Source organism: Oryx dammah, unplaced genomic scaffold, assembly GCF_014754425.2.
Source record: "Oryx dammah isolate SB20612 unplaced genomic scaffold, SCBI_Odam_1.1 HiC_scaffold_9, whole genome shotgun sequence".
NCBI lineage: Eukaryota > Metazoa > Chordata > Mammalia > Artiodactyla > Bovidae > Oryx > Oryx dammah.
In genome coordinates, this window is record NW_024070193.1 from 48,787,137 (window position 1) to 48,806,569 (window position 19,433).

At 52.5% G+C, this 19,433-nt stretch overlaps 1 protein-coding gene across 1 annotated transcript; it reads left to right on the plus strand.

Annotated features, from left to right (window-relative positions):
• The first annotated feature begins 1,426 nt into the window (after window positions 1-1,426).
• On the plus strand, window positions 1,427-19,430 carry PLCD1 (phospholipase C delta 1). Its single transcript, XM_040246224.1, has 15 exons — window positions 1,427-1,606; window positions 4,749-4,913; window positions 8,902-9,130; window positions 15,392-15,521; window positions 15,622-15,853; window positions 16,271-16,472; window positions 16,584-16,728; window positions 16,806-16,955; window positions 17,048-17,207; window positions 17,421-17,579; window positions 17,768-17,884; window positions 18,296-18,474; window positions 18,568-18,700; window positions 18,778-18,927; window positions 19,076-19,430. Exons 1-15 carry the CDS (start codon window positions 1,498-1,500, stop codon window positions 19,159-19,161), a joined length of 2,346 nt encoding a protein of 781 aa, XP_040102158.1. The 5' UTR covers window positions 1,427-1,497; the 3' UTR covers window positions 19,162-19,430.
• Window positions 19,431-19,433: the final 3 nt, after the last annotated feature.

The following is a 19,433-nucleotide window of genomic DNA, read 5'->3' on the forward strand; positions in this document are numbered from 1 at the left end:
TTGTGTGGTTTCTCTAAAACAGAGGCTTCCCCTTACCCTCAGCTCCCTTCACTGCAAATGAAGAACAACTTGTCTGTGCCCATATTCCAGCTCACCTTCATTAACACACGTTCTCATGCTTTATTATTCTCCAAGGTGAGACCCTAGGCAAGTCACTCTGCACTTCAGTTTATCATTATTATTGCCATGCTTGTCTGTGCTAATAACTGGCTTTGCGAGTGACTCACTGTCAGTGCTGGTGACTGGAGCTGCAGTGAGGCAAATGAAGGAACTATTCAGAGGCAGACAGTAAAAGAGAGGAGTGAGTCAGGCCTCTGGGTGATGTCCTGACCTTGGCACACAGTAGGGGCTCAGTAAATAATTGCTGGGTGAATGAAAGTGGGGTGGTAACTTACATGAAAGATCTCACTGTTCCCGAGCACACTGGCAGCAGTTTCGTATAGAGTTGGAGTCCTCACCTATTTATCAAAGCAAGCCTGTGTTAATAGATTCATTTTTAAGATCGACATTTTTTCAAGAATTCCATTCGCATTTGGCATCTTGGAGATTATTCCACTCAGGTAGACATACTCCCTCAGAAGGAAACAGGCCTACCTGGGATTCACATGTGAAGCAACGGCCCACTCAGTCACAATGGATTCGTTGAGTAACTGAGGTAAAATATTTGGCGGGCTCCGGTGTCCGGCCGAGCTCCATCCTCAACTCTGCCTGTTCTGGCCCCACCCGGCTGTCCGCTAGACCCTGCAGCCCAGGCCGCCGCCGGGCCGGGCTTCCCTCCTCGGCTCAATCTCGCCCAGCCCTCTGGTCCTCCGCCAAGTCTCCAGCTGAGTGTTCAGGATTCCCGGCTCAGTCTCCGCCCCTACACTGCCTCCAAAATCGAGGTACCGCCCTCCCTGCCCGCAAACAGCCTTGCTTTCCATCGCTGTACCCTCCCCCGGTTCGTCCCCTGGACTCTGGCTCCGCCCCCCGCCGTCTTCCTGAGTCTGATTCTGCCCCACGTCGCCTCCCACACCTGGCTCCTCCCTCTTCCCGCCTCTTTGGCTCTGGCTCCGCCCCAATCCGCTTTCTGGACTCTTGACTTTCGCCACTGATCTGCTTCCTGGGTTATGGATTTGTTCCACTCCGCCTCCTGGCCCCGGCTCCTCCTTCGGAGTGTCCCGCCTTCTGAGCTCTGGCCCCTCCTCTCCCCGCCTTGATTCCACTCTCCCCTCATTTCCCGGAGGCATCGGTTCTACACTTCTGGAACTGGCCCCGCCTCCTAGGATGTGGCTCCGCCCCTTCAGCGCTGATTTCTGTATCGCCCCGCCTCTAGACTCAAGGCCCCACCCACCCACCCAGGCCCCGCCTCCATTAGTTCTATCCCCGCCCACCTACTCCAGGTCTCCGCCCCTGCTCCCCTCCGAGAAGGTGGTTCCGCCCCTAGGTCCGCGGCCGCCTTCTGGACGCAACACTGTCCCGGGCCAGGTTTGCTGGGCGGCAGGGGCACTTCGGAACGTCATGCAGTGCTTTGGGGTCCGGAGGCCGAGCCGGAGACTGAGCCGCTCCAGAGAGCTCTACTTGCAGGAACAGAGCCTCAAGGTGGCAGCGCTCAATGGGCAGAGGCTGGGTAAGGGATTCAGGGGCCCTGAGATCAGGGGAGGCTGGGAAGGCAGCTGGGGCAGAACGCAGACTGTGTGTTCTGGGGCCTGGACCTGTTTAGTACTTCTGTGAATGTATGACTCGCAGTGGGGCTGTTTTTGCAGGGTTGCCATGTACTGGGGGGATTGGTTACCCTGCCCCTTGCCACTCTCAAACCATCTTGCTTACACGCCTAGTGGTAATTCTGTCCCTTGTATGGTAGTCGGGACCACTGTGCAGCAATGAGGATATGCAATGCTGTGTAATCAAATGGCACCAGTGTGACAGTGTGTGACCCGCTGTGATGCTGCCCACCATGTTTGATGGTGGGTGACGCATGTGACAGTGGGTGACCCAGACAACTGGGTGATTCTGTCATCTGTGTTATGGTGTGTGTGTCCTATAGATTTTCTGCTGTTGCTCTTTGTGGCAGCATGCCCAGGTGGTGGCTGCATAAGGTAACATTTCCTAGCACTGATGCTGTGGGCAGGCTTCTGAGTCCCAACTCCACCGTGTAACTTCCTTGACCCTCAGTTTCATCATCTGTAAAATGGGAACAGTATTGCCTTCCTCATAGGGTTGTTGGGGTGATTAAACACATGTGCTAAGAACAGGATCTTACTTAAATGTGGACTCTTATTATGGTGGCGACTATTATTATGACAATGATGGTGTTCTGGCACGGTACCTTGTTTGGCTGTGTGTGACTCCATGTAGATGTGTGTCACTGTGTGTGGCCCATTGTCTCTTCCTGGTTGTGTATGGCAGTATATGATGAGTATGGTGGACTGTGTGATTGTGTGTGTGGCTATATCTGTGTAGCTGTGCACTGCTTTGCATCCCAGACTCAGTTTGTCTTCATCAGGCATCACCCTATGTACATGGGCAGGGCTCTTGGCATTGCACACCCCTCCTATTAGCACTGCAGCCTCTCTGCATTCCCCATATAGCCATCTCATTGTGTGCCACTAGCCTGGGCAGACTGATGAGGCTGCAAGGTCAACCCAGGAGTCCCTGAGCTCAGAGGCCCCTCTTTGCCACCTTCCCACAGGAGAAGATGCTATCTAGTGGAGTGAGTAGGGCTGGATGAAGGGGTGCCTATGAACCTGCTGGGTGGTACGGGAGCAAGGGCCGGGGGCAGACCAAAAGCCTCGGAAAAAAAGGGCCTCAAATGAAGCTCAGAGAACGAGGCATCTGCTTAGGTTTCCCAGCAGCCTGGAGGGCCACTATTATCAAGACCCCCTTTGGGACCAAGGTCTGTGTCCCGGAAGCCATGTAGGCAGCCAAGGGACTTATCTCTGCCTGACCGCCAACAGGGCTGCAGTCTGGCTCCAGGACAGGATGAATGTCGTCTGCTCACGGTGTTTTCCAGAACTGGAGGGTGGAGCTCCCACAGGCTTCCGACCCTGTGTCCCCACTCCCATCTGTGCCATGCGTGTGCACCCCCAGATGCTCCAGTTGGGCGGGGGTGGGGGAGGGGAGTGCAAGCAGAGGGCAAGGGGATGTCCCTCTCAGCTGACCTCAGCCTCGGGAGGGACAGTGGGATCCCCTAGCTGAGCTGAGGCTGAGGCGGCTCTCTCCTCTGGAAGGTAGTGGGAACAACCTTCTCTCCGTCCTCTCTCTTGAGCCCCCCCACACATAGCTGCCAGTTGAGGACATTCTGTAGGAGCCTTCTCCTCCACTGGGCCTCCCCTGGGGCTGAAGGGGAACTGCTGCCACTAAGGCAGAGGGGTGGAGAGACTTGGAACAAAGGTAAGGGAAGGTCACATCAGACATCACCCAGTGCTGATGGCGGAATAGAGGTTCAGAGAGGGAAGGAAGTTGCCTAAAATCGTGGAGGTGAAGTGTTAGCATGGGACTATGTTCCCACTGGAGGAGGTGACTAGGGAGGGATAGAGGCTGAGGCCTGGGGAAGTGGTCCAGAAGATTTTGTAGGTCCTGTGTGTGTCTGGAGCAGGCTGGCTGGGGGGTAGGGAGTGGGGTCATGGATAAAGTAGGGGAACCTATCTGGGGCTGGGGATCTGGGTTGAGACAAGAAAAGCCTGTAGGCCTAGGCACAGGCCCCTCACACTGGACATGCACAGCTTCTGAAGCCTCCACTCTGCTAGAGCAGGATAAAGATTGCTGAAAAGCCACAGAGTTTTCACTTGGGGGACAGAAGGGAGGTGAGGCGGCCTCTTGGCTCTGAACAGTGCTGGCTGCTGGGCTCCATGTGGCTTGGCTTGAGATGTGCATTTAGACGTACCTTTCACCGTCACACTGATGGGTCATTATGGTGGTGCGGGGTCCCTCTTTGACCACAGTTGGCACAGGGACTGCTTGGGATGAGGGATGCTAGGAAACTAGGCCTGGCGCCCCTTTGGTGTCTCCTGCTTGGGTCTGGTGGGATGAAGGACACTGTCTCTGTGGGAGCCCACGCCCCAGGCCAGCCTGCATCTCTGAAAGGAGCCGGGTGGGAGGGGGCCAGGCAGTTAGGGTTCCTCTACTGTGGGGCCTCAGGCCAGGTGCTGCCTCAGCCTCGGAAAGACCTGCACTATGCCTTTGGGCTGCTCTACCCTGAGAGGTCCCAGACCCAGGCCACTCAGAGATGGGATAGATGGGGAGGGATGAGGCATCTCAGCAGGCCTAGCCTGGACCCAATACACGATTCCAGAGCCATTAGACTTGGGAGGCTGTTGGGCTCATGATACTCATGGTGCTCTGGGATCCATTTCCACCTGTGTTTACCCTCTTCTTTCCTGCTCTGCCTGATCTTTTGGTCCTAGCTTCCTTCAGGTCACTCTGACCCCTAGGTGTGAGAGCGAGGAGCCTACTAAGTCTTTTGGAGCCAGGCCATTTTCTAGGGGTCTGGTCACCCAGGAACCATGTGTTCTTTGTCCATTCAGCTGTGGGTTGCAGGTCATTACATATAAAGTGTGGCCTTGAACAGGTGGGTATCCTAAGGTTTGCACAGCCTCAGCTGGAGTCAGAGATGCCTGAAGGCGGGGCTCCTGAATCAGGTTGGAGCAAGGGTGATGGAGGGAGAAGTGAATAGAGAGCTGAGGATGAGGCTGCTGAAAAAGGAGCCAGCAAGGGGCCTGGAGCACCAGGTACCCTAGAGGAGGTGGCATCTTACCAGCTCCGTCCCCTAGGCCTACAGGATGACAAGGACCTACAGGCACTGCTGAAGGGCGGCCAGCTCTTGAAGGTGAAGTCCAGCTCATGGCGGAGAGAACGCTTCTACAAGCTGCAGGAGGACTGCAAGACCATCTGGCAGGAGTCCCGCAAGGTCATGAGGACCCCGGAATCCCAGCTGTGTGAGTGCCCTGGGCTGCACAGGGAGGGGCAGGGTGCTGCTCCTGCGCTCTGATGGGGAAACTGACACTAGCTGGGGTGGGGTGGGGTGGGGCTGGAGGTCAGTCGTGGACCACGACCAAAGGTAGGGAAACTGAGGCCTGGCCTGGCGGGGCAGCGGTCAGTCATGCAACCAGGATATCTGGTATGGGGAATCTGAGACGGCCAGGCTCGGGGAAGGGAGTCAGTTAGATCACTGGTAGGGAAACTGAGGCCTAGTCTGGGCTTGAGAGGGCAGTCATGGACCACAGATGGAGATGCTCATGCTTTTTCGAAGTGGGGATACACAGCCATGTCCCAAGTAAGGAGGGAACGGAACTATGTTACAAGCGCGCACAGGTATCCACCCAGATATTTGTGGGAGGGAGGGAAGTTGGGCGGATGGATCAGGACTCAGGTGTGGTAAGGCCCAAAGTCCAAGGGCAGATAAGGCCCTTCCGGGTATTGGTGGACAGGATGAGAGGTGGGGCCGCAGGAGGCAGCTCCTCCCTGGGCTGGAGCCAGGACAGGCAGGTTGGGGTGGAGCACAGCTGGGACTTGCACAGAGAGGCCTTGGCTGGGTAGCTCCCTCGAGGCTGTGGGCCTGAGGGCTTTCTGGAAGCTTCAGAAAAGGTCTAGGAATTCAGAGCTCAAGCCTGTAGATGGAGAGTGCCTCCTGCAAGGTCTTAGAAAGCAAGTTCTGCCAACACAGAATGCCCCAAACATTTTGCAAAATGAGAGGTTCCCTCTGCACCTTTCAGTTCAGTTCAGTTCAGTCGCTCAGTTGTGTCCGACTCTTTGCGACCCCATGAATCGCAGCACGCCAGGCCTCCCTGTCCATCACCAACTCCCGGAGTTCACTCAGACTCACGCCCATTGAGTCAGTGATGCCATCCAGCCATCTCATCCTCGGTTGTCCCCTTCTCCTCCTGCCCCCAATCCCTCCCAGTATCAGAGTCTTTTCCAATGAGTCAACTCTTCCCATGAGGTGGCCAAAGTACTGGAGTTTCAGCTTTAGCATCATTCCTTCCAAAGAAATCCCAGGGCTGATTTCCTTCAGAATGGACTGGGTGGATCTCCTTGCAGTCCAAGGGACTCTCAAGAGTCTTCTCCAACACCACAGTTCAAAAGCATCAATTCTTCAGCGCTCAGCCTTCTTCACAGTCCAACTCTCACATCCATACATGACTACTGGAAAAACCATAGCCTTGACTAGACGGACCTTAGTCGGCAAAGTAATGTCTCTGCTTTTCAATATGCTATCTAGGTTGGTCATAACTTTTCTTCCAAGGAGTAAGCGTCTTTTAATTTCATGGCTGCAGTCACCATCTGCAGTGATTTTGGAGCCCCCCAAAATAAAGTCTGACACTGTTTCCACTGTTTCCCCATCTATTTCCCGTAAAGTGATGGGCGGATGCCATGATCTTCGTTTTCTGAATGTTGAGCTTTAAGCCAACTTTTTCGCTTTCCTCTTTCACTTTCATCAAGAGGCTTTTTAGTGGTGTCATCTGCATATCTGAGGTTATTGATATTTCTCCCGGCAATCTTGGTGGGAAAAGTTTAGACCAAAGCTAACCAAAAGAACTTTCTATGATAATGGACATGTTCTCTATCTGTGCTGTCCAATATGTCAGCTACTAGCCACCTGTGGCCCTCGAGCACTTGAACCATGGCTATTGTACTTAAGGAGCTGAATCCCTAATTTCACTGAATTTTAACTAATTTATATGTGAATAGCCACATGTGGCTGGTAGTACGGAAAGATCACTGCAGCTGGAGTTCTCTCACAGTCCAAGTCCCTGGAAATTCATCACCCAATCACCTGCCCTTGGCTGTGGAGGGGGTGCAGGCTGGGTGAGCCCACTAAGCAGGTCTCTGGGGAATGAGACCAAACAGAGGCTCAGGTGGGAGGAGGAAAAGGAGGGTCCGCCAGGCCCCAGGACACTGGACAGAATCCTGAAAAGGTGTGACCTGCAGGCCCACAGCAGGGTCAGATGGAGGGAGCCTGGCTGGGTCCTGGGAGCTGTGCACCGTGGGAGGTCCGAGCAGGGGAGGGCAGGGTCGGAGGGGATGGAGCCAGAAGGGCTCTCAGAAAATGACACTGTACACATGTCGGTCACATAAGACAGTAGTGACCCAGCCCTTGCCTCTGTCTGTGGCTCCAGCCAGGCTCCTTCACAGACCTCTGCCCTGATACGGGGTTTCCTGTTAGATGCTGGCAGTTGGCGGCACCGTGGGAACGGGGCATCATACTCTTCAAGCCCTGGGGACTCCTGGAAGCCCATCCACCAGCCAGGACATGTGTATGGTTCCCAGTGTGTGCCAAGCACTTGGCGGGGGTGGGTGGGGGCCAGATGGAGGAGTAGGCGATCTGGGCCTTGCTAGGCCTGGGCCGGTGAGATGGGGACCTTTTACCGGGACAGCTGTGGGCAGAAGGGCAGGAGGAGCTCCCAGGCCAGAGACCCAGCATGAGCAGAGGTGCAGGGATACGAACGCGGAAGGGCTGTGGGTGAAGGGCCTGCATCCTGACAGGGAGGGCCACAGGGGCGATAGCCTGGGGGTTGGGCATCAGGTGCGCTCAGGTGAGGAGTGTCTGAGACACAGAGACAGCTCTGGGCTGGGCATGCCTGTCATCTGCTTCCCTCCTCCCGGTGAGCAGTGAGCCTGCGCTCCACCCCCGGGGAAACTGAGGCCAGGAGCAGCGGAGGGGGGGACAGTCTCCCAGTGCTCTGTGTGTCTGCTTCCTGCTCCCCAAGTCTCCACTGCCTCCCTGATCCCGACACCACTAGCCTCCCTCCGCTTTGGTTACTGCAGGCAGACAAGGGTTATCAGTCAGGAAGGCATCTGGACTTTCTCTCTGGAGTGGGTGGGGAGCTGGCCCCCACCACCCAGGCTTCCTGTTTTCACTCCCAGTCTGGGGCAGCTGCAGCCAGTGTGGGGCCTGGCAGGGCTGGGGAGGCTGTAGGGAGGGATTAAACAGGGATATCCCCTGCACCCCAGACAGCCCAGGGTCTGTGTGTCTCACACCTCAGAGCCTGCTGCCTGGGATGGCATATGCCTCACATGTGGGGCCTGCAGGTGACCAGGAGGCCCTTGGGCACTCACCAGGAAGGACAGGCGGGCTGTTGGCCAGAGCTGGCCTCGACCCAGGGAAGATGCATGTGGATGGCTCAGGATGGCGTTGGGGCAGGGGCAGAACCTGGCTCCAGATGATGGGAGGCCCAGCACAATCCCAGCTATAGGGACTGGCTCCCAGCCAGGTCAGGAGGGCACCTTGGAGTTGAAGGGGGGCAAGCAGGGCCTTGCTGCTCCCTGAAGCTAGGAAAGCTGGGCTGCCCCAGGAGGGCCCCCTGCTGTCCCCAAGGATAGAATGATGTCGTCTCAGATCCCCAGGGGCACCCTCCAGTCTACCTCTCGGGATCCTGGAGCACTAGCCCTCCCAAGGGTCTCCCTGAGATCAGGACCCACAGATGCATGCAGGCAAGGCCCTGGCTGCCCCCCGACACAAGCACTTTTCATTCTGTCATTGGACCTCTGTCTCCAAACCCCAGGGCCAGGGCTGACTGAGGGTGGCTCCAGGCTCCTGAGTGGTCAGAAGAGCCTGGAGGCTCTCGTGGCTATCTTGGAGGGACGGAAAGGGCCCAAAGTCAAGTACACCAGGAAAGCACGTGGCCACCCATCCTTCACAGGCCCCAAGCTCCAGAGTGGCCTCTCCCAGTCACTGTCTGAGAGCCCTGCCCTGCCCCGATCCTCTCCCAGGGTCCCCACTTCCTCCCAGCACAGAAACAGGGGGCCTGGGACCATAAGAGCCCTTCCCGCCCTAAAGTCAACCTCCCTCTCCCCGGGCATTTCCACTCTGCCTGCTGCAGCTGTGTCCCCCTTTCCTCCTCCATGCCAGCCTCTTTCTGTCCCCACTCTGACCATCCTCCTGCCCCTCACGGCTTTCTCTGTGCCCCCGCCCCCTTCCCGCAGTCTCCATCGAGGATATCCAGGAGGTGCGGATGGGGCACCGCACAGAGGGCCTGGAGAAGTTTGCTCGGGATGTGCCTGAGAACCGCTGCTTCTCCATCGTCTTCAAGGACCAGCGCAATACTCTAGACCTCATTGCCCCATCACCAGCTGATGCCCAGCACTGGGTGCAGGGCCTGGGCAAGATTATCCACCACTCGGGCTCCATGGACCAGCGGCAGAAGCTGCGACAGTATCCTTTTGAGGGCAGTGGAACCAGACCCAGCCCCAGTCTGCGGCTACTGGCTATGGTTGTCCCCAGGGCAGCCTCGGTATGGAAGACACCTGGTTTGGGCCATCATAACCAATATACCATACACAGGGTGGCTTAAACAACAGAAATTAATTTGCTCACAGTTCTGGAGGCTGGAAATCCAAGATCAGGGTGCCCAGCAGAGTCAGGTTCTGATGGGAGCTCTCTTCCTGGCTTGTAGATGGCTGTCTTCTGTCTTAACACGGAGGGGGCGGGTTGGGGGGGGGGCGGATATTGGGGGAGGCGGGAAGAGAGAGTGAGCAAGATCTCTGGTGTCTCTTCTTACATGGGCACTAATCCCATCACAAGGGCCCCCCCGCTCATGGTCTTATCTAAGTCTCTCAAGGCCCTGTCTCCAAATACATCACATTGAGAGAACACAATTGGGGGAAGCAGGGAAGGCACTTGGGCCCTCTTATGTCTACTCTGACCCAAGGGCCAGACAGCAGGCAGCTCCGTGATGTCCCTCGTCCCCTTGCTGTAACCAGCATAGAGCTGGGAGACTGGGGAGGCTGAGGGGAGCTGCCTGCTTCAATGGGAGACCTAATCTTGGACTTAAATATATATATATTATATATCTTTTTAAAAAACAGTCTTAGTTTTCTTTTTCTTTTTAAATGTTATCTATTAAAGATTTTTTTTTTTAGTCATGCTGTTCAGCATGTGGGCAGTTCCCTGACTAGGGATCAAACCTGAACCCCCTGCATTGGAAGCTGACTCTTAACCACTGAACCACAAGGGAAGTCCCCTAGTCTTAGACATTTTAATGTTTCCTAGAGTTACTGCATTTATTTTTTTTTTCCTCTGGGAGTTTGGGAGGCCATAGTCCACTCCCACTTACCCCTATCCCCTGTGCCATTCTTTGGGGAGTGATCAAGTTCTCCTAGGCCTGGTATGCAGGCCAGCCACGGGGCTAGAAACAAATTCACTTCAAAATCTAGGTGCAACAATGCCCTAGTCTATGGTTCAAAGAGATCAGGCTTCTGATGTATAGGATTAGGGTGGAACCAGTACCAACTCCTTTTTTTATGACAGCTTTATTGAGATATAATTCACTTACCACATAAGTCATCCAGTAAAAGTGTACAAGTCCATGCTTTTTAGTGTGTTCACAGTTACGCAACCCATCACTCAATGAATTTTAGAATATCCTCATCATCCTAAGAAGAAACCCATACTCTTTAGCAGTTCCCATTTCCCCACAACCCCCAAGGCCTAGACAACCACTAATCTGCTTTCTGTCTCACCAATCTATTGATACTTTGTCTTTCTGGACACATTATATAAACGGAATTCTACAGTCTTTTGTGAATGGCTTCTTTCACTTAGCATAATGTTACGGAGACACACTGGTGGCTCAGCGGTAGAAAAAATCTGCCTGCCAACACGGGAGACATGGGTTCAATCACTGGGTAGGGAATTTAGATCCTCTGGGAGAGAAAATGGCAACCCACTCTGGTATTCTTGCCTGGAAAATCCCATGGACAGAGAAGCCTAATGGGCTTACACAGTCCATGGGGCTGCAAAGAAGCAGACACAACGTAGCGGCTAAACAACAGGGTCTGTCCATGTCATAGCCTGTATCGGTACTTCATTCCTTCTGTGTCCCTAATATTCCATTGTCTGGCTATTCCACATTTTATTTATCCGATCGGCAGGTGATGGCCATTTGGGTTTCTGCTTCTCTGAATAACGCTGCTCCGAACATTCGTGTGTAAGTTTTTGTGTGGACATACGTTCTCATTTCTCTTGGATACATACCTAGAATTTCTGAGTCTTGTGGTAACTATATATTTAGACTTCTGAACAACTACCTATTTTCCAGAGAGGAAATTTATACTCCCACCAGCAGTGTATGAGGGTTCTGACTTTTCACATCTTCACTAATCCTTGTTTTCTGCCTTTTTTTATGACAGCTATCCTGTGGGTTTGAAGTAGCATTTCACTGTGGTTTTGATTTACATTTCCTTGGTAGCTAATGGGTTGAACATCTTTACATGTGGTTACCGGACATTTGTATATCTCTTTGGAGAAATAGCTATTCAACAGATCCTTTGCCCATCTGTTGTTCTTTTTAATGGATCTATTTAATTTTAAATTATGGTAATCTATGGGGTCGCAGAGTCGGACTGCGACTTAGCAGCAGCCGCAGCAGCATGCGTAACATAAAATTCGCTGTTTTAAGCATTTTCAGGTGAACAGTTCAGTAGTGTTAAGTACATTCACACGGTTGTTCAGCCATCTCCAGAACTCTTCATCTTGTAAAACTGAAACTCTGTACCCATTGAACAGTAGCTCCTTATTCCAGCCTCCCCCAGCCTTTGGCAACCGCTGCTGTGCTTTCTGTCTCGATGAACCTGCTTACTCTAGGTTCCTCATATAAGTGGACTCATACAGTATTTGTCATTTTGCCATTGGCTTATTTCACTTAGCACAATGTCCTCAAGTTTCTTCCATGCTGTCACACACGTTAGAATTTCCATCCTTTTAATATGAACAATATTCCATTGTATGTATGCACCACACTTTATTCATTCGCCCACAAATGGACACTTGGGTTGCTTCCACTTTGTGTCTATTGTGAATAATGCTGCTGTGAACATGGGTGTACAAGTATCTAAGACCTTGTTTTCAATTCTTTGGGGTTCATACCCAGGAGTGGAATGTGAGATCATCTGGTAATCCTATTTTCAGCTTTTTGAGGACCCACTCTAACGGTTTTCCATAGCAAGTACCACTTTACGTCTCCACCAGCAGTGCTCAAGGCTTCCGATTTCTCCACATCCTTACCTACTCTTGTTATTTTCTTTTTTAAAATAAGTATCTTACTGTGGTTTTGATTTGCATTTCCCTTATAATTAATGATATTGACCATTTTTATGTGCTTTTGTGTATCTCCTCTGGAGACATGTTTATTCAGATCTCTGGCCCATTTTTTAATTGAGTTACCTTTCTATTATTTAGTTGTGAGATTTTTTTTTAATATTATAAACACAAGTCTCTTATCAGATATATGCTTTGCAACTAATTTCTACCATTCTGTGGGTTCTGTTCTTATTTTGGTGGGTTTCTCTGAAGCACAGAATTTTTTGTTTCAGTGAGCTCTAACACATTTACCTTTTGCTTTTGTTGCCTGTGTTTTTTGTGGTCATATCTAAGAAGGCTTAGCCTAACTCAAAGTCACAAACATTTACTCATATTTTCTCTTATAGTTTTAGTGCTTGCATTTAGGTCTCTGATCCACTCTGAGTTTGTTTCTGTAAATTCTGTGTATGGTGTGATATGAGAGATCCAACTTCATATTTCTTTTGCATGTAGACATACAGTTGTTGAAAAGACTATTCTTTCCTCACTGAATTATCTTTATACCCTTGTCAAATATCAACTGACCATAAATATGAGGGTTTACTGCATGACTCTCAATTCTATTCCATTTGTCCTTTTCTTTTGGCCACGCCACACAGGGGGATAACCAGGGATCTGAATCCATAACCCCTGCATTGGAAGCATGGAGTTCTAAACACTGGGCCATTGAGGAGGTCCTCTGTTTCATTTATCTAAATGTCTATTCTTGTACCAACAGCACAACGTTTTAGTTACTGTAACTTTGTAGGAACCTTTGAAATCCTGAAGTGTGAGTCTTCCAAATTTATTCAAGAATGTTTGACTATTTTAGGCCCCTTGAATTTTCATACGAATTTGAGGATGGGGTTAAGTTTCTGCAAAGTAGCCAGCATGACTGTGACAGGTATTGTGTTGAATCTGTAGATTAATTTGGAGAGTATTCCTCATTTAACAGTATCAAGTCTTCTTTCTGATCTGCAAATATGGGATATCTTTCCATTTATTTAGATCTTTAATTTCTTTCAACAGTGTTTTGTGGCTTTCAGAGTATACAGGATGCATTAAAAGAATTTGTATTTTTATTCCTTTTGATGCTACTATAAGGAATTGTTTTCTTAATCTCATTTTCTGATTACTTTACTCATTGCTAGTGTATATCCAGCTCCTTTGGGGGACACATTTTGAACCCTGTCGATTCCCTTTATTGTGTGCTTTTCAGCATTTCAGGGACTTTTAAGTGTTTTTCTCAAGGCTTTGTCTGCCTGACTTTGAACTTTTTTTTTTTTAGTAAATAATTTTATCTATTTATTTATTCTTGGTTGTGCTGGGTCTTTATTGCTGCACGGGCATTTCTCTAGTTGCAATGTGCAGTGGCTTCTCTTGTTGCTGAGCACAGGCCCTGGGTTTGTAGACCCAATAGCTGCAGTTCCTGGGCTCTAGAGCACAGGCTCAGTAGTTGTGGATCACAGGCTTAGTTGCTCTGAGGCATGTGGGATCTTCCCAGACCAGGGATTGAGCCCGTGTCTCTGCATTGGCAGGCAGATTCTTTTCCAGGGAAGCCCAATTTTGAGTTTTCCTGACAGCCCAGTTCTATGGCACTTTTCTGATAGTCACTCCTTTTGCACAGGCTTGTGCTTGGACAATCTCATGCCCTCTGCTGCCTAGACCTTGAGGTCTTAAAGTCATTCCAGCCTGCTGAAGAGCAATCAGTCAGCACTGGGACCTTATGCTTGGGTGGACCACTGTGAACTTGTATTTTTTTTAACCTGGAATTCTACCATAATTTTTTTATGCAAATGTATACATATCTTTACATAAAACATACATATATATATAAATACAAATTTAACTATCTGGGTATGTTAGAATGAAGCTTTAAGGCCCAGAAAACCTGCCTCCTCCAGAAACTACTGACATTTGAGTTCTCCCTTTAATCTTTTCTTGCCACATTTCATTTTGTCTAATGATGCATTTGCCAAAAATAATGAAGATTAATATATGTGTGTCATTTTTTTATGTAACATTATGTCATAATTATTTCCCCGTGTTAGCATAGTTTCGGCTGTAATGACTTGTGTACTATTCCACTGAGTGGATGTACTATAAATTAGTGATCCATTCTTTCACTCTCAGATGTTTCATTTGTTTTCATTCTTTTACCTCTATAAATAACACTGCAAAGGACTACGTTCATAAAACCTTGCAGTATTCAGAAGTATTTCCTTATCAATGGACTCCTAGAAGTGGAATTACTGAGTCAACTGGTGAAACAGGTTGATATCTCTACATTACCTTCCTAAGGGTTGTATCAGTTTACATTGTCCAACTGATGGATGAGCGTGTCCATTTCACCTCACCCTTATTTGCACTGGGAATATACTTTTAAGTTGCTAATTTTATCGTCTAAGAAACTGCATCTTATTTCCAAATTGTTAATATCTTTGATTACTATCAATGTTTGTAAAAGTTTGGTTTACATCCCTTTCTCATTTAGTTTTTAGGGTCATCAGACTCTTCTTTTTAATTAATTCTTCAAAAACTTTGCTGCAAATGCTTCCTCCAGTCTGTCAGACAGATGACTTTGTTTTTTCTTTATTTGAGCCTCAGAATTTAAAAAATGTTTATATGGTGTGATTTGTACTGCTGTTTCCTTTCTGATTTCTTCCAAAAACCTGCTATCATGTTTTTATTGCGCTCATGAGTTCCCATTTTCTTGTTCTATAATTAGCTCTCTGTTTTCCGTGGAATGTAGTATGGAGTCTCTCCTTCTCTAGTTCTCAAGTTCAAGGCTGATGGGAGAGATAGAGGGAAAGAATTGGGGACCAAAGCACCGCAATCATGACACCATGATCCAGGCTTTGTTTTCGCATGTGATGTCCCCACCTTTATCCAGTGGCTTGAAATTTGCTGTTTCCTACTAAATAAGCCTTAAAGGCTTTAGTCAAGTTGACTAATAATTATATATTGAAAACCAGAAAGACATACCTTGAAATGTTAACAGTAGGTACCCCTGGCTGATAGAACTATGGGGCCTTTGTTTACTTTTCTTCATTTTCTCAACTGTCTGTAATGAACCTTTTAAAGTGAGAAAATAAATATTTTTGAAATTTTGAAAGGGTTCAAAGCCAGCAAGTAGGAAAAAGGCTCTTTCATTGGATGTCATATTTCCTCCAAAGAGGCTACCAGGTCTTCCCCTGAAATGCAGATGTGCCAGCAGCCAGGCCTGCGGGGAGCTGGGTCTATAGGGGCCCTCAGTCCACCTGGGCCTAGGAGCTGATCCTGAGCTCGAACCATGGCTCTGGCTGGGACCTAGTGGGTACCACGGCTCCTGGGGTTCTTTCCTTACTTCTTGCCCAGCTGGATTCATTCCTGCTTGCGAAAAGCTGACAAAAACAAGGACAACAAGATGAGCTTCAAAGAGCTACAAAACTTTCTGAAGGAGCTCAACATCCAGGTGGACGACAGCTATGCCCGAAAGATCTTCAAGGTGAGGCAGGAAGCGAGGGCTGGGTCTGCCTGGCAGTGTGTCTGGAACACAGCTTGGGACCTGCTCTGAGCCCTGCCTACCTGACATCCTGGCTCTGCAGGAATGTGACCACTCTCAGACAGACTCCCTGGAGGATGAGGAGATCGAGACCTTCTACAAGATACTGACCCAGAGGAAGGAGATCGACCGCACCTTCGAGGAGGCGACGGGCTCCAAGGAGACCCTGTCGGTCGATCAGTTGGTGACCTTCTTGCAGCACCAGCAGCGGGAGGAGGCGGTGGGGCCTGCACTGGCTCTCTCCCTCATTGAGCGCTACGAACCCAGCGAGACGGGTGAGGGCCTGTGACCTGCAGTCCCGGGCCCCACACGGAGGGAAGACCCCTGCGGAGACGGCAGCCCGAGTAGGGAGCTGGAGGGCAGGGGACGCCTCAGCCATTCCCAGGGCCCTGGGCAATATTTCCCAGCCCATACTGGGCACAACGCTTTAAGACGTCAGATGGGGGCCCAGTCCTGGAGAAGGAGGTGATGAGGTCCCGCCCTCGGGGGGGCCTCACCGAGTGGGGGACAGAAGAGGAGGAGACAGAGCCCCATGCTGGGGTATAGTCACGGTTTGGTCAAGAGACTCAAACTTACGCCCTTCCAAGAGATACCCGCACCAGCTCAGGATGGGAGGCGGGGCTGTGGGGGCCCTGCTCCCAGGGCGCTCTGACCAGCAGTCGCCCTCCCGCCTCCCGCCTCCCGCCTTCCAGCCAAGGCGCAGCGTCAGATGACCAAGGACGGCTTTCTCATGTACCTGCTCTCGGCTGACGGCAGCGCCTTCGACCTGGCGCACCGGCGCGTCTACCAGGACATGGACCAGCCGCTCAGCCACTACCTGGTGTCGTCCTCGCACAACACCTACCTGCTGGAAGACCAGCTCACGGGTCCCAGCAGCACAGAAGCCTACATCCGGTGGGGCAAGGCAACCTGGGCGTGACGGGGCGCGGCGGGGCGTGACGGGGCGGGGCGGGGCCGGGCTTGACCTGGGCGGGACCAAGGGCCTAGCCCACACCCCGCCTGCAGGGCGCTGTGCAAAGGTTGCCGCTGCCTGGAGCTCGACTGCTGGGATGGGCCCAACCAGGAGCCGATCATCTATCATGGCTACACCTTCACCTCCAAGATCCTCTTCTGCGACGTGGTCAGGGCCATCCGGGACTACGCCTTCAAGGTGGGCGCGCCCCTGGGGGTGAGGAGGAAGATACTCGGGGGCCACGGACCCCTCTTAATCTACCCCTGGGCCTCCAGGCATCCCCCTACCCCGTCATCCTGTCCTTGGAGAACCACTGCAGCCTGGAGCAGCAGCGTGTGATGGCACGACATCTGCGCGCCCTCCTGGGGCCCATGCTATTGGATCGGCCGTTGGACGGGGTCGTCACCAGCCTGCCTTCCCCTGAGGTGCCCCATGGGGACCCGGTGCCCAGAGGAGAGGGCAGGGGACTGGCTGGGAGGCCAGCTGGATCTTGATCAGCTGCCTCCTCCACCCTTAGCAACTGAGGGGGAAGATCTTGCTAAAGGGGAAGAAGCTCGGGGGGCTCTTCCCGCCTGGAGGAGAAGGCAGCCCAGAGGCCACTGTGGTGTCAGACGAGGATGAGGCTGCTGAGATGGAGGACGAGGCGGTGAGGAGCCAAGTGCGGCACAAGTCCAAGGTTCGAAGGGGAGCTGTGGGGGCGCGGGGGCAGCCCTGGGGCCTTTGCCCATCATCACCCTCCATCGCCTTGTGGGATGTTTGCCTTGTCCGGGTGCTCTGTGGCTGCCACTCAGACCCTCTGCCCCTCTCTCTGCCTCTATCTGGGTTTCTGGCTCTCTCAGTGCCCGCCTGCCCCAATCTCTGAATCTAACCTGGGCCTCCCCATGGCCCCCAGGACAAGCTCAGGCTAGCGAAGGAACTCTCCGACATGGTCATTTACTGCAAGAGCGTCCACTTTCGGGGCTTCCCCAGCCCTGGCACCTCTGGGCAGGCTTTCTATGAGATGTCATCCTTCTCTGAGAACCGCGCCCTCCGACTGCTCCAAGAATCAGGTGAACCTGGCCCTGCCTCCCCACCTCCTAGATTGCTGCCCATCTGTCTGACCATCTGAGCTGGCCAGGGCCAGGACTAGCTCCCACCCCTCCAGACATCTCCCAGAGCCGGCACTCCACGATGTCAGGGAGGGGCTTGGGCTCATGCAGAAGGCCTCTGCTTCTGATCAACTCATACCCCGCCTCAGGAAACAGCTTTGTCCGCCACAACGTGGATCACCTGAGCAGGATCTACCCCGCTGGGTGGAGAACAGACTCCTCAAACTACAGCCCCGTGGAGATGTGGAATGGGGGCTGCCAAATCGGTATGGGCTGGCTGGGGCTTGGAGGAGCCCTGGGTGAGGGTTTCTGTCTGGAGGGCCAGGGGACTCTGGGGACCCAGGAAGAGCCAGATTCACGGATTTGTGGGCTTCAGAGCTGGTAATCTTAGTTTGGAAATAATCTCCCAGCAGCAAATACAGCCTCTGAAATTTCATCATTAACGCACTTGTCCTTTGAATTCTGGCACCAGAAATGGAATGTAAGGTTGGTGTGGTGGGTCAGTTAGGGCAGAAGGAGGGCAGTAGGCATTGGAGTGATCCTGAACCCTGCTTCTGCCTATGTGACTCTGAGCCCCAGTGTACCCCAAGCCAGCTGGGCTCTGGGACCCCTGAAACCCCACCCCACCCCCCACCCTCCTACATACACAGCCTGTGACTACTCTGTCCTGCCTGCAGTGGCCCTGAACTTCCAGACTCCTGGGTCAGAGATGGATGTGTACCAGGGCCGCTTCCTGGACAATGGGGCCTGTGGGTACGTGCTGAAGCCTGCCTTCCTGCGAGACCCCAACTCCACCTTCAACTCCCGTGCCCTGGCCCAGGGGCCCTGGTGGACTCCAAAACGACTCAATGTCAGGGTATGGCCAGTCACAGGGGGGGACAGGTGCCCCGGGCCTCCCTTCCCCCTCGCTACCATCCTGAATGCTTGATTATCCCTTGCCTCTCCTCAGGTTATCTCAGGGCAGCAGCTGCCAAAAGTCAACAAGAATAAGAATTCAATCGTGGACCCCAAGGTGACAGTGGAGATCCATGGCGTGAGCCGGGACGTGGCCAGCCGCCAGACCGCTGTGGTCACCAATAATGGTACGTCCTGGGCCTGGGCTGAGCCTGGCTCCTGGAGCTGATGTCCGTGCTGTTGACACGGTGCTTGCACCCCCTAGGTTTCAACCCATGGTGGGACACGGAGTTTGAGTTTGAGGTGGCTGTGCCTGAGCTTGCCCTCGTGCGCTTTGTGGTGGAGGACTACGATGCCTCCTCCAAGAACGACTTCATTGGCCAGAGTACCATCCCCTTGAAAAGCCTCAAGCAGGGTGAGCGTCTGTGAGGAAGGGGAACGACTTGGGTGGCGGGGTGGGCTGGGAGGCATTTCTTGGGTGGGGGCTGGCTATCCCTCGAAGCATCCTCCCGGAGTGAACAGAACTCTCCTGGTGCACCCCTCCCCATCCATCTGCCTGCCAGGATACCGCCACATCCACCTCCTCTCCAAGAACGGAGACCAGCACCCGTCTGCCACCCTCTTTGTGAAGGTGGCCCTCCGGGACTAGGCTCGGGTCTGGTGAGGGCTGCCCTGAGCAGACTGGACCCTCTGTCTATGTCTGGGGCCCGACGGGGGCTGTCCCAGCCCCTCGCTCAGAGCCGGCAGCCCTGCACCGCCTTCAGCTCCAGCCTCCTGTCTGCTGCTGCCTCTCGGGAGCCCAGGTGCTGGCCCAGCCCCTGGTGCTGCCCTCACTTCCGTTAGGGGCCACATGCAGCCCTCTCTCCATCCTCCGGCCGGGCCCTGGGTTGAGGGTTTTTATAAAAGTCGTCAAACTAAGTA

Coding starts and splice junctions, on each gene's coding strand:
- PLCD1 (XM_040246224.1), top strand. CDS start 1,498: ATGCAGTGCTTTGGGGTCCGGAGGCCGAGCCGGAGACTGAGCCGCTCC. Junction 15,522..15,621: donor ATGCCCGAAAGATCTTCAAG/GTGAGGCAGGAA, acceptor CTGGCTCTGCAG/GAATGTGACCACTCTCAGAC. Junction 16,473..16,583: donor AGCACAGAAGCCTACATCCG/GTGGGGCAAGGC, acceptor CCCCGCCTGCAG/GGCGCTGTGCAAAGGTTGCC.